The sequence below is a fragment of the Carcharodon carcharias genome, chromosome 20, assembly GCF_017639515.1.
Source record: "Carcharodon carcharias isolate sCarCar2 chromosome 20, sCarCar2.pri, whole genome shotgun sequence".
Lineage (NCBI taxonomy): Eukaryota > Metazoa > Chordata > Chondrichthyes > Lamniformes > Lamnidae > Carcharodon > Carcharodon carcharias.
In genome coordinates, this window is record NC_054486.1 from 31,673,684 (window position 1) to 31,689,076 (window position 15,393).

The following is a 15,393-nucleotide window of genomic DNA, read 5'->3' on the forward strand; positions in this document are numbered from 1 at the left end:
ATACGTTTTAAAATAATGATTTTTTTCATTTAGCGGTAGAACAAATGGTTAAGTAGACAACCACTTAATTTGCACTGATGAACTTTCTTACTGCATAGTTTTTTTCTGGGGCTTTCATCCGTGTTACATCTATTCAGCAGTTTAGCTCCTCCACTTGCAGATAAAAAGTGGCCGTGAATGGTAGTGCTAACCAGTTGAGAGGAGGGCTGAATGGACTGCAATAAAGACTCAAGTTAAGAGGAGCAACCAGAGCAACCCATCTAAGTCCCATGATGTTCATGCGAGTGTCAACACGACTCCTCCCATGTGTAGTCAGCACTCTGTATAAATCAGAAGATGTACCAAGAAAAGCTGCACCATTGTCTGTTAAGGTACTGTAACTTTAAACTTTGGCTTAAATTACAGGGCTTGGTCCTGACATCAAATGTAAACAATGTTATACATTGTATGATTGATAGAAAGAGGAGCATGAAATTGATTAAGTCTCACTGTGGTACAGTAAAGTCTCGTTGTTTGTGCCTTCCTGGTTTGTGTTTTCACTTACTCACTTTGTACTCTACACCGCTTTGCCCATCATGTGAGCAATGTTCAGTTAGTCACAGTTTCTCCATGTTGAGGCATCCTTTTTTCCTGCATCACGAACGGGCAGTTAGTTCCCACTTCGATTAGAGGGGCTGCCGATATGAAGGGCCCCCCTTTGGCTCTCCAGCCTTCCTGCCATCCTTAATCGGATGGTGAACCTCTCCCTGCCATTAATTGGCACGGCCCTTTGAAAATCTGAGGTGGGCATATCAGGAACACGGCATGCTGAGGTGGGACCTTGAACTGAACTGGCGGGCAGTTTCCTGACTCAGAACTGAAAATTCTGGCCATAATCTCAGCATATTTTGAGTTTTCTGCAGTGATTGGGCGAGTGGTGTACATATAGCATCAGCGAGAAGCTCAAACCAACTTGGTGGCTGGGCTACATTAACATCAGCCACATTAACAAGAGGCTGCGAGTGCCTAAAAGACTCTTGAGGCAACCCATCAGTTAGGAAGAGAGTGAATTCATCTGGCTGCTACATCGAGCTGATACACAGTAGAAACCAGGGTAGTGGTGCAAGGGTGGAGATAGTGGGTTGGAGTATTTTTTAATATATGTCCAGGCAAAATACCTAATTATCATTTGTGGTGACACCACTGTGATGAAATAATACTGAAATCCTTTGGGTCTTCTGCTTTTTCTCCGACCAAAAATATAATTTACCAAAAGATCTTTCATCAAAACTAATACCCGGTTCAATTTAAAATCGTCACTGATGTCTTGCTCAGAAGCTCCCTGTTTGTTGTTTACAGGTACTGCACCACAATACTGCCCAAAGCAATGCTGCCCTCACATGGCTGGAACATATCTAATTGAGTCCTATTCAAAAGCATGTTCCCAATTCGCGATTTCGCCTTTTGCAAAATTTTGCAGGAACGTAACCCCTGCGAATGCTGGGACCTTACTGTAATTACTACTTGTTCTTAAGTTTAGTGTAACTAAACCAGTTTTTTGTTCATGGTCAAAACACGTCTCAATCACATGGTTTTCATTTTGTAACATCATATCAAACACCACAATCTTGACAACCAGAAGACCACATTGTTTACAATACCCATGTTTTCACTTGAACTAAATAAACATCTGATTTTACTGCTTTTATAATCATCTTAAATGCACATTATATGCATAAAACGCAGTGACTTTGGAAAGCAGTCAGAGCAATAAAAGGTTTTTTTTGGAATAAATTTTACTTGGTGGAGAAATGGGAAGTGTTTAGTTAAATTTTGCTGGCTCCTTTACTTAGCTGCACTGCAACTGATGGTGCTCCTGTATTTTAAACACGATGAACAACAGACATACACAGCAAACGCCCAGTAGCTGAAAGAGAAAAATAGGTTAACGATATGAGATGTAAACCCACTATCAAAATTAGCACTGGTTGGGCAGCAGAAGTAAGGCTGCTCTATCCCCTTTTTCTTTTAAACCATGATTCGACTGGATGCAGCCAGTAAATTTTACATGGCATTGTAGTAGCTATATCTTTCTCTCATACTAAGTTTTTTTTGCCATGCATTTCGACCCCAGAAAAATGTCAGAATTGTGATTGAAAATATGGGATTGCCAATTGTCAGCTGTTACGAGTATTGATCGGTTATTTAGCCCAGATAATAATAAAATTTTACAACACTGGAGAAGGACACTCAACCCAATGTGCCTCTGGTGATTATCCACTTAGTTCCATTCCCCTCCCCTCTAATATATGCCATTAATTTGTTTTTTTTTAGATACTTGTCCACTCCCTTTTTAAAAGCTCATATGGATTACGGTTCCTGCTGACACATTCCATGTCCTAAATATCCTTGCCTAATAGTTAAAAAAAAAGTCCTCATCATGCCTCTCTCCTCTCTTGTGAATGAACAGTTCCACTCCACAGGAGATCTTGTTAGGAGCAGCAGGCTTTGCAGGATGAGGCTGGCACGTTCTCATTGCTGGCTCATGGCCTACATGGTTGCTTGAGATTAAATTGTTGCTTGCATTTCCTGAGTGGACATGTGCTTGTTTGAGGTTGTGAGCTCAAGGAACACTATTGTGTCAACAAAAGGGTAGCTATGTTAAGCCCCAGGATGAAATAAAGAAAAAATGCAAAATATTTCATGTTTTGCCTCCCAATCATTGTAAGATTCTCCCCTTTGCACTGGAGATAGTGGAGCATTCAGAAGAGAAGCCCCTTAATATGCTGGACCTCAACAAAGAAGAGAGGGGAGAACAGAGGTTAAGTATTTAGCTGTATTAAACTCAAGAGTGTCACAATTTGTTTTTTGTTTGTGGCCACCCAGTTTAGATTTGGGAGAGGACCACATATAAACTTGAACCTGTCCTCCTAATTTTCTGATGATAACAACTTTTGAGTGATTTGGGATATGTACCACTAATTAGGCAACTCCAGACCCATGAAATTAGAACAGGTCAAACCAGTAAATAATTAGAAATAGAATTAATTGTGTCTGGGTTCTGTGACCCAGATCTCCAAGGTTGGACTCAGTAATATGGTCACTCTTATGTGAGCTCCTTTCACAAAACAACAGCTGATGGGTTTAACAGCATAAAGTAGATTTATAAATGGAGGAAGGGCGTTTGAAGTCCTGATCAGTGCATGAGGACATCTCAGTTCAGAAAATTCACTGTAAAAACTGGGGTGAGAGAAATCATAAACTTGCATTTTTAGTGAGACTTCCGTGATGTCAAGACACCTGAGTGCACGTCACAGCCAATGAAATATTAAAGTGTTGTAATAAAGGGAGATTTGCGGGCATTTTACACACAACAAGAGCCATAGACAGCAATGAGATAAATCAGTGTTCTTCGTTGCAAGGTCTGCGAGCCAGTGGTGGCTCCAATTGATGTTGAGGGTGGCGTCTGCTCTGGCACCTCTAACCAAGGCCAGGAGAACAGAGTGCGGTGGAGCGGAGTGCAGGGGCCTTGGGGAGGAGAAGCTGGCTGCGAGGTCCAGGGCCTTGGGGAGGAGAAGCTGGCTGCAAGGTCTGGGCCCCCGGGAAGGAGAAGCTGGCTGCAAGATCCTGGAATGAGCCGCTGCGGGGGGTCCGGGGTGGGCGGGAAGAGGCTGACAGCTGAGTGTGTGTGGAAGGGAGAGAGAGAGAGAGAGTGTGTGTGTGCTTGTGAGATAGTTGTGTGGGAGTGAGAGAACGAGGAGAGTGAGTGTGTGTGCGTGTGGCAGGGGGACTGAAAGAGTGTGTATGCATGTGGGAGAGAGAGAGTGAGTGCATGTGTGTGAGAGTGAGTGAGTGTGTATAGGAGTGAAAGAGTGAATGTGTGTGTGTGGGAGTGAGAGTGAGTGTCTGTGTGTGGGAGATCTGTTTGTATCCAGGAAACGAGCCAGTTTGTATCCAGCAGACTGTCGGCCCATAAAGATAATTGAAATCTGTACAAATGAGAAAAGGACAGGTTTTATATCAGCAGAGCAATCCACCAATTTATTAATGTTGAAAGTAAAAATTATGACCTTGGCGAGAGAACGCTTTTCTTTTTGGAGATATATATTGCCTCACTATCTAAGTACTTAACTACTTACAGTCCTCTAGCAACACAAGATTGCTAATACGGTTGACACCGACTGTATCAGACAGTTACCTTGGAACTGTAAAAAATTGACATTTCTTCCAACATTTTTACTTATAATTATTCTGAAATTTTATCAGTATTGCAACCAATTCCTGCAAGAATATGATTCCTTGCTGGAGTACAGTTCCACAGACATTAATCAGGTATTGAGCACTTTAGTCTCTGTGGTAGTGCATAGTATGTGTCAGCTAACTATTCATCCAGAGTAGGTATCATGGCTAAGCCTGATCCTGTCCTCATTTGTTATCCATACAAGTACCACCAACACAGTTGCTAGATAGTGTCCAGGAGCGGGAATCAGGGCCTTCCTAGCTCAGGGACACTGAGGCTGCCCAACATCATCCTGCTGATAACAGCTAATTCAGCTCACTGCAAATCCAACAAAAATATATTGGTCTCTTCCACTCCCCCTTTGTCTTGTTAATCCTAAACTAAGAGAGCAGGGCAGCCAATTAATATTTAGGACTGAGTCCTACTGGTACCAGTGGAATGTACAGACCCCACTTCATCTGACAAGAATAATGAGGTTCTAGCCTCAATAAGACTCCAAGATAATTGTGCCTGTGGTATAATTCAGCATTGTCCAATACATTAGCCACTAGCCACATGTGGGATGTTGCTAATTGTATTTCTGATTGTTCCTCTTTGGGCCTGTGATTTCAGTAATCGTATTCATACATTGTGTGCATTTGAGCTTTAACTCTTTCATCATCTCTGTTTCATCACCCTCAATGATGTCCTGCATTATGAGCTTTAATTCTTCATTAATTCCTTGAATTCAATATTGTTAGAAAATTGACTATGAACTCCAGGCAAGATGGATCCAGATCCTATTGAATTATTTGTTAGCAGAATCCAAGCCAGTTGGTGAAGTCAAACCAAGGCACATAGCTTTTCCTCACTGAGAAAGATTATTGACTTTATTCAGTCTCAACACTCCTCACATACCCAGTGTCCCAGCTGTCTCCTATTTATATGTGTTCAAAGTACTTAATTAAATAACACCCTTCACCTGTATATCTTAACAATATAATTAATATACTATTAACATTATTCATTCAATAATTCAACCAAAAGCAAAAACATACATGAATGAATAGGAAGTGGTTCTGTGAGTTGAGTATGATTGAGTTCTTTGGAATTAATGTGTAGTATATGGATATGTTAATTTTCTGTACCAGTGGCTTCATTAATTGGATTCAACTTCAGCATGACTTTGGGGCAATAATACTGCTTTCCTTTTCAGAAAGAGCAACATCCTTACTATGACTTATCTGTGAAAATTCGACGAACAAAGAACATCGTTGGAGGAGATTTCTGTAAGCAATTACATTTTGGTCTATCTGTATAAATATTTGTGACTCTGTTGATTCTTTCAGAAGTTGTGTACTCATTTTAATCAAACTAATTTATTTCCGTCATAGAAGCACTCTAGACTCCATCACTGATTGCTGATTCATTGCTTCCCATAATAGCTGGTGCTATTTAGACACATGTAAATTTGTTTATTTAATTGTTCTCATTCTCCTTGATAGTTCTGTATTGGAGTCAATATCTGATGTACCTGTAGATGCTCCAGCCTAGCAGCTCACCTTGCTTCAAAATACCCTGTAAAATGTGAGACAGGAGTAGCATTTTTATTTCAAACTGCATTTCTGAATAACCTGTAGTTGTTCAACATGTCGAATTGTAGTTAAGGATAAAGAGGGTCTTCTTTTTGAGAATGTCTGTATAACTCTGAATCTCTGCATTCAACCAATCTTTTTGTTTGGAATCGAACAATACTGGTCTGTTCTTTATGAGAACTTGGCAACCTGAGAAAGCTTGGCCACTATAATAGTACCCCACTTAAACTAGAATAGCCTGTTCTTGTTTGCACATAGAATTCCTTTCTCACCTCCATTATTTAACAAAACCAGTAAGCAGCAAAAACTAATTACAATAAATGCTGTTTCTCACATGCAGTGAATCCCCAATTGAAAGTGCAAGTATTGTTTGGAGATATACAGGCCTGATATGTGTGTTATTTTCATCTCATGCAGCAAGTTTAATTCCCATCTCCTTAATCTGGTGTTAACAGATATGTTTCTTTTCCAGCTTGTTCAGAAGTAGATCCAACTCTGTCCCTTTCATTTCAACTCTGAATGCTAAAAGGTAGAAATAAATCTTAGCGAAGTTAGAAATCAGGTTGATTTCTACATGGCGCCCCAATCTCTTCCTCTTCACCAGTAAAATTCCCTCTATTGTGCCTTAACAGCTCCCATGTAAATAGGCTGTTTCTTAATGCATCAGTGTGATATATCTATTCCTGCCACAGTCCAACTGTGCCCAAATTCCTCTGATCATGAAACAGCCCCACCTGCAGCAGGACCTAGACAGTATCCAGGTTTAGGCTGCCAGTTGGAACATAACACAAAGGTCAAGGAGTGATCATCTCTAGCGAGAAAAAGCTTAGCCATATCCCCTTGAACCTCAACCATCATTAACCCCCACCAGTGTCATCTTGGGATTACCATTGACCAGAAGCTCAACTGTACCATCCATATTAACATGGTGGCTATTTTTATCAACAGTGAGCTTCTGACCCCTTATTCTCTTGATCAACAAGACACCTACTTGCACCCTCCGGAACATCACCCACCTTCACCCCTACCTTAGCTCACTTGGAGCTGAAATCCTCTAAATACCTTTGTTAACCTATAGATTTGACTATTCTAATGCTTCTCTAACAGGTCTGCAACCTGTCAAGGAACTATCATATTTTGCCTAATATTATTGTAAGATACTTTAAAGCAGGCTAATGTTTGTGTGTGTCTATGGTTCTGTATGTGTGGCTAATTTAATTGAACTAGAGGCAATTAGACTGCAAGATTAAATTATCAAAGAAGTTAGATATAAAACCACTAGGTGGCAGCGGTTCATGGAGAAGGCCACGTTAGATAAAAACAAAAAAACTGCGGATGCTGGAAATCCAAAACAAAAACAGAATTACCTGGAAAAACTCAGCAGGTTTGGCAGCATCGGCGGAGAAGAAAAGAGTTGACGTTTCGAGTCCTCATGACCCTTCGACAGAACTTCTGTCGAAGGGTCATGAGGACTCGAAACGTCAACTCTTTTCTTCTCCGCCGATGCTGCCAGACCTGCTGAGTTTTTCCAGGTAATTCTGTTTTGTTAAGGCCATGTTAGATGTTGTTAAGGCAACTTGGGTTGGACAATAAATTAAGCCTTGCTAGAATTAGCCACATCCTGAGAACAAATATAAAACAATTAATGCTCACCAGGTGCTGGCTTGAGTCTGCCCAGGAATCCTGTAGAGAGGAATCGTTCAGATTTTGGTACAGCATATTCTCGGGCATCACTGATAAACTAGTTTTTGCTGTCCGTATGTGAAGTATTTCCTTGTGTATTTTTCTTCTCTCTGTTTCATTCCCCTCATCAGTCTGGCCTCTTCTATCTCTATAGTTTGAGAGTTCTATATTATTGGTGGCTCAAATTACCTATATCCAGATAGAGGGGCAAAACCCTAAATAATGCCACTTTAATGTATAGCATGGAGAGTGTAGGGTGGAGGTAAAGCAAGTAGGGTGTAGTGGGGTTTGGTGCTCTCAGTTTGCATCAATAACACGATTCAGAACCTCAGTGCAAATGGGTCAGATTTGTAGATGGTACCAAAATAAACCTTCAGTCAAGCAGGAAATTTTTAATGACACAGGCAAAATGGACCAAATGGCCTCCTGTACTGTCTGATTCTGTGAAATGCAATCAGTGATAAATAGCACCATTGCCCTATTAGCATGATGGTCACTTCCATTTATGTATCTGTGGAAATGTTAAGTAGGTTATAACTTCTGGGCGACAAGACCTCCTTAAATGTGAGGTTCAAACAAAAATCTTTTTTTTTTGAGGCATCAGAGTGATAAATGCAGGCTCTTGATATTTGTGATAGTTCTGAATTAACCTGTTTTAATGTGTAGAGATAGCAGAGACCAAGACTGCCTACCTTGTACACCATGCTGTAGGATCCTTTGAGACAGCTTTTGATTGTTTCATGTTTATGACTGTTCACAGTAAGCTCAGCAGACTGTTATGTTTCTTTACATCTCCCAACGGCATCTGCAGTCGATTACAAAACGAAAATTGTTTCTAATGACACCAATTCTGAGTGGGATGAAACTTTCAATTTCAGGATACAGAGTATGGTGAAGGTAAGCCTGAGAAAAGAACACAATATGCTATGGTGTGGAACAGTCACTGCCTGTATCACAGATTATAATCTAAATATTACACCCTGAACACATGTCCTGCAAATTAGGAAAGGGAGCTCCAGTTGTATTACCACATTCGAGACTGTATACGGGGAACAGTGTTATTGATTAAACTAATATTATTGTGGCATATTTGGGGTTACTCAGAGATCATGCTTGGCGGAGGCGGTGTCATGGCATTGTCACTGGACTAGTAATCTAGAGACCAGGGTGATGCTCAGGGGACCCGGGTTTGAATCCCACCACGGCAAATGGTAGAATTTGAATTCAAAAAATCTGGAATTAAAGGTCTAATGCTGACCCTGAAACCATTGTCGATTGTCGTAAAAACTCATCTGGTTCACTAATGCCCTTTAGGGATGGAAATCTGCCATCCTTAACTGGTCTGGCCTACATGTGACCCCAGAGCCTCAGAAATGTGGTTGACTCTTAACTGCACTCTGAAATGGCCTAGCAAGCCACTCAGTTGTATCACAATCACTTGAAAGCCTATAAGGAATGAAACTGGACGGACCACCTGGCATCGACCTAGGCACCAGAAACAACAATGGCAAACTCAGAACAAAAACAGAATTACCTGGAAAAACTCAGCAGGTCTGGCAGCATCGGCGGAGAAGAAAAGAGTTGACGTTTCGAGTCCTCATGACCCTTCGACACAACTTGAGTTCGAGTCCAAGAAAGAGTTGAAATATAAGCTAGTTTAAGGTGTGTGTGTGGGGGGTGGAGAGATAGAGAGAGAGGTGGAGGGGGGGGTGTGGTTGTAGGGACAAACAAGCAGTGATAGAAGCAGATCATCAAAAGATGTCAACGACAATAGTACAATAGAACACATAGGTGTTAAAGTTAAAGTTGGTGATATTATCTAAACGAATGTGCTAATTAAGAATGGATGGTAGGGCACTCAAGGCATAGCTCTAGTGGGGGTTTTTTATTTTTTTAAAATTTTTTTTAATATAATGGAAATAGGTGGGAAAAGGAAAATCTTTATAATTTATTGGAAAAAAAAGGAAGGGGGAAACAGAAAGGGGGTGGGGATGGGGGAGGGAGCTCACGACCTAAAGTTGTTGAATTCAGTATTCAGTCCGGAAGGCTGTAAAGTGCCTAGTCGGAAGATGAGGTGTTGTTCCTCCAGTTTGCGTTGGGCTTCACTGGAACAATGCAGCAAGCCAAGGACAGACATGTGGGCAAGAGAGCAGGGTGGAGTGTTAAAATGGCAAGCGACAGGGAGGTTTGGGTCATTCTTGCAGACAGACCGCAGGTGTTCTGCAAAGCGGTCGCCCAGTTTACGTTTGGTCTCTCCAATGTAGAGGAGACCACATTGGGAGCAACGAATGCAGTAGACTAAGTTGGGGGAAATGCAAGTGAAATGCTGCTTCACTTGAAAGGAGTGTTTGGGTCCTTGGACGGTGAGGAGAGAGGAAGTGAAGGGGCAGGTGTTGCATCTTTTGCGTGGGCATGGGGTTGTGCCATAGGAGGGGGTTGAGGAGTAGGGGGTGATGGAGGAGTGGACCAGGGTGTCCCGGAGGGAGCGATCCCTACAGAATGCCGATAAGGGGGGTGAAGGGAAGATGTGTTTGGTAGTGGCATCATGCTGGAGTTGGCGGAAATGGCGGAGGATGATCCTTTGAACGCGGAGGCTGGTGGGGTGATAAGTGAGGACAAGGGGGACCCTATCATGTTTCTGGGAGGGAGGAGAAGGCGTGAGGGCGGATGCGCGGGAGATGGGCCAGACACGGTTGAGGGCCCTGTCAACGACCGTGGGTGGAAAACCTTGGTTAAGGAAGAAAGAGGACATGTCAGAGGAACTGTTTTTGAATGTAGCATCATCGGAACAGATGCGACGGAGGCGAAGGAACTGAGAGAATGGGATGGAGTCCTTACAGGAAGCGGGGTGTGAGGAGCTGTAGTCGAGATAGCTGTGGGAGTCGGTGGGTTTGTAATGGATATTGGTGGACAGTCTATCACCAGAGATTGAGACAGAGAGGTCAAGGAAGGGAAGGGAAGTGTCAGAGATGGACCACGTGAAAATGTGGAGGGGTGGAGATTGGAAGCAAAATTAATAAATTTTTCCAAGTCCCGACGAGAGCATGAAGCGGCACCAAAGTAATCATCGATGTACCGGAGAAAGAGTTGTGGAAGGGGGCCGGAGTAGGACTGGAACAAGGAATGTTCCACATACCCCATAAAGAGACAGGCATAGCTGGGGCCCATGCAGGTACCCATAGCCACACCTTTTATTTGGAGAAAGTGAGAGGAGTTGAAGGAGAAATTGTTCAGCGTGAGAACAAGTTCAGCCAGATGGAGGAGAGTAGTGGTGGATGGGGATTGTTCGGGCCTCTGTTCGAGGAAGAAGCTAAGGGCCCTCAGACCATCCTGGTGGGGGATGGAGGTGTAGAGGGATTGGATGTCCATGGTGAAGAGGAAGCGGTTGGGGCCAGGGAACTGGAAATTGTTGATGTGACGTAAGGTGTCAGAGGAATCACGGATGTAGGTGGGAAGGGACTGGACAAGGGGAGAGAGAAGGGAGTCAAGATAATGAGAAATGAGTTCTGCGGAGCAGGAGCAAGCTGAGACGATCGGTCTACCGGGGCAGTTCTGTTTGTGGATTTTGGGTAGGAGATAGAAGCGGGCCGTCCGAGGTTGGGTGACTATCAGGTTGGAAGCTGTGGGAGGGAGATCCCCAGAGGAGATGAGGTCAGTGACAGTCCTGGAAACAATGGCTTGATGTTCAGTGGTGGGGTCATGGTCCAGGGAGAGGTAGGAGGAAGTGTCTGCGAGTTGACGCTCAGCCTCCGCGAGGTAGAGGTCAGTGCGCCAGACAACAACAGCACCACCCTTGTCAGCGGGTTTGATGACAATGTCAGGGTTGGACCTGAGAGAATGGAGTGCAGTAAGTTCAGAGAGAGACAGGTTAGAATGGGTGAGAGGAGCAGAGAAATTGAGACGACTAATGTCGCGCCGACAGTTCTCAATGAAAAGATCGAGAGAAGGTAAGAATCCAGAGGGAGGGGTCCAGGTGGAGGGAGAATATTGGAGATGGGTAAAAGGATCCGTTGAACTGGGAGAGGACTCCTGCCCAAAGAAGTGAGCCCGGAGACGAAGACGGCGGAAGAAGAGTTCAGTATCATGCCGAGCCCGAAATTCATTGAGGTGAGGGCGTCAGGGTATGAAACTAAGTCCTTTGCTGAGCACTGGACGTTCAGCATCGGAGAGGGGAAGGTCAGGGGGTATAGTGAATACACGGCTGGGGTTGGGATTGGAAGAAAGGGTGGGGACGGAGGGACAGGCAGGGGTGGAGGGTTCTAGATGGGTGTTGGTGTCAATGAGTTGTTGGAGCTTGCGTTCCTTATAATGGCAAACTCAGTCCTGTCGACCCTGCAAAGTCCTCTTTACCAACATCTGGGGGCTTGATTGGAAAAGCTGTCCCACACATTAGCCAAGTGATGGCCTGACAGTCATGCTCACAGAATCATACCTTCAGATAATGTCCCAGTCACCACCATCACCATCCTTGGGTATGTCCTGTTCCACCAATAGAACAGACCCAGCAGAGGTGGCGGCACAGTGTACAATCGGGAGGGATTTGCCCTAGGAGTCCTCAACATTGACTGTGGACCCCATGAAGTCTCATGGCATCGGGTCAAACATGGGCAAGGTAACCTGCTGATTACCACGTACCACCCTCCCTCAACTGATGAATCAGTACTCCTCCAAGTTGAACACCAAAATGTACTCTGGATGGGGGACTTCAATATCCATCAACAAGACTGGCTCAGTAGCACCACTACTGACTGAGCTGGCCAAGTCCTAAAGGACATAGTTGCTAGACTGGGCCTGTGGTAGGTGGTGAAGGAATCAACAAGAGGGAAGAACGTGCTTGGCCTCATCTTCAACAATTTTCCTGTCCCAGATGCACCTGCATTGGTAGATGTAAGCACCACACAATCCTTGTGGAGACAAAGTCCTTTCTTCACATTGAGGATACCCTCCATCGTGTTGTGTGGCACTACCACCTTGCTAAATGAGATAGATTTTGAACAGATCTACAACTCTAGGCTGGGCATCCGTGACGTGCTGTGAGCCATCAGCAGCAGAATTGTACTCAACCACAATCTGTAACCTCATGGCCTAGCATATCACCTACTCTAACATTACCATCGATCCGGGGATCAATGAGGAATGCAAGAAGGCATGCCAGGTGCAACACCAGGCATAGCTAACAATGAGGTGTCAACTTGGTGAAGCTACAACACAGGACTACTTCCTGGCCAAACAGCATAAGCAGCAAGTGATAGACCAAGCTAAGCGATCCCACAACCAATGGATCAGATCTAAGCCCTGCAGTCCTGCCACATCCAATTGTGAATGCTTGTGGACCATTAAACAGCTCACTGGAGGAGGAGGGTCCTCAAATATCCCCATCCTCAATGATAGGGGAGCCCAGCAACCCAGTAAGATAAAGCTGAAGCATTTGCAACAATCTTCACCCAGAAGCACTGAGTCGATGATCCATCCCGACCTCCTCCGGAGGTCCAAAGCGCCCGGATGCCAGTCTCTAGCCAATTCGATTGTAATATCAAGGAACGACTGAAGGCACTGGATACTATAAAGGCTGTGGGCCCTGACAATACTCTGGCAATAGTACTCAAAACTTGTGCTCCAGAACTTGCTACGCCCCTAACCAAACTGTTCCAGTACAGCTACAACACTGGCATCTATCCAGCAACGTGGAAAATTGCCCAGATATGTCTTGTACACAAAAAGCTGGACAAATCCAACCCAGCCAATTACTGCCCCATCAGTCTGCTCTTGATCATCAGTAAAGTGATGAAACGGGCCATAGGGGGCTAGCAAGTGGCACTTGCTTAGCAATGACCCACTCAGTGACACTCAGTTTGGGTTCCACCAGGGTCATTCGGCTCCTGACCTCATTACAACCTTGGTTCAAACATGGACAAAGGAGCTGAACTCCCAAGGTGAGGTGACAGTGACTGCCCTTGATATATAGGCAGCATTTCACTGAGTGTATCTTCAGGGAGCCCTAGCAAAACTGAAATCAGTGGGAACCTGGGTGGAAATGTCTCTGCATTTTGGAGTCATACCGAGCACAAAGGAAGATGGTTGTGGTTGTTCGATGTCAATCATCTGAGTTCCAGGACATCACTGCAGGAGTTCTTCAAGGTAGTGCACTAGGCCCAGCCATCTTCAGCTGCTTCACTAATGACCTCCCTTCCAAAGTGGGATATTCAATGATGATTGCACAATATTCAGCACCATTGGCAATTCCTCAGATACTGAAGCAGCCCATGTCCAACTGCAGCAAGACCTGGACAATATCCTGGCTTGGGCTGACAAGTGGCAAGTAACATTTGTGCGACACAAGTGTCAGGCAATGACCATCCCCACAAGAGAGAATCTAACCATTGCCCCTTGACAATGAATGGCGTTATCATCGCTGAATCCCCCATTATCAACATCATTGGGGTTACCATTGACCAGAAACTGAATTGGACTATCCAGGTAAATACTGTGGCTACAAGAGCAGGTCAGAGGCTAGGAATCCTAGGGTGAGTAACTCACCTCTTGATCTCCCAAAGTCTGTCCATCATCTACAAGGTCAGGAGTGTGATTGCCTGAATGAGTGCATCTCCAGCACTCAAGCAGCTCAACCGCATCCAGGACAAAGCACTCGCTTGAGTGATATACTACACATAAACATTCACTTCCTCCACCATCACTGTAGAGTGGCAGCAGTGTTAACCATCTACAAGGTACACTGCAGGAACTCACCAAGTCTCCTCAGGCAGCATCTTCCTAACTCACAACTGCTACCATCTTGAAGGACAAAGGCAGCAGATACATGGGAACACCACCACCTACAAGTTTCCCTCCAAGCCATACAGCATCCTGACTTGGAAATACATCGCCATCCCTTCACTGTCACTGGGTCAAGATCCTAGAACCCCTTCCCTAACAGCACTGTGGGTGTACCTACACCACATGGTCTGCAGCAGTTCAAGAAGGCAGCTCACCACCACCTTCTCAATGGCAATTAGGGATGGGCAATAAATGCAGGCCTAAACAGCGATGCCCACAGCCCATGAACAAATATAAAAAAAATTGTGTCACATTAGGTGGGGTGTAAAGAGTTCATATTATCCTCATATTATAAGTGACATGCAGAGCCCATGCTGTGTTACTTTGCAGAGGGATGTAGAGCCCATATGAGGTCACATTGCAAGGAGTATACAGAGCCCATGTTGGGTCACATTTGGAGGGAGATGCAGAGCCATATTGGGTCATATTGAGAGAAGCGTACTGAGCCCATATTGTATCACATTAAGAGGAGTGTGTGCACTGCCCATACTGTGTCACACTGGGAGGTAAGTGCAAACCCCATTTTGTGTTATGTTGCACTGAGGTGTGCAGAGCCCATATTATGATATGTTGGAGATATGTGCGCAAGCCCGTATTGTTTTACATTGACAATGGGTGTGAGTGCCCATATTGTGTTATTTTGGCAATGGGCGTGCAGAGCCCATATTGTGTTATGTTGGAGATGGGTGAGCAGATCCCATATTGTGTTATGTTGAGGAAGATATGCAGAATCCATGCTGAATGCAAAGCTAATATTTTGTCATAATGGGGAAGGGTGTGCAGAGCTCTGTTAGGACATGTGCATTAGCCATATTGTGTCACATTGGGAGTGGTGGGAAAGAGGTGGAGGAACAAATTTGCAAGGAATTTACAGAGAAGTGCAATTATACAATAGTTATAATCGGGGACTTTCTGGAATTTGGGGAATTATCCAAATATATATTAGGATAGTAGTAGTGTAAAGGGCAGAGAGGGGCAAGAGTTCCTAGAGTCTGTTCCAACAAGAAAGGAGGCACTGCTAGACCTGGTTCTTAGAAATTAGGTGGACCAAGTGGATCAAGTGTTAGTAGGGGAACATTTAGG

At 44.2% G+C, this 15,393-nt stretch overlaps 1 protein-coding gene across 1 annotated transcript in view; it reads left to right on the forward strand.

The window, feature by feature from the left end:
* The first annotated feature begins 272 nt into the window (after positions 1-272).
* The window catches only part of LOC121292311 (cytosolic phospholipase A2 zeta-like), a 128,664-nt gene continuing 113,543 nt past the window's right edge, over positions 273-15,393 (forward strand). Inside the window, exons 1-3 of the mRNA XM_041214162.1 lie at positions 273-371; positions 5,415-5,487; positions 8,237-8,373. Of these exons, the coding sequence (XP_041070096.1) occupies positions 273-371; positions 5,415-5,487; positions 8,237-8,373 (309 nt within the window). The remainder of the gene's footprint in view (positions 372-5,414; positions 5,488-8,236; positions 8,374-15,393) is intronic.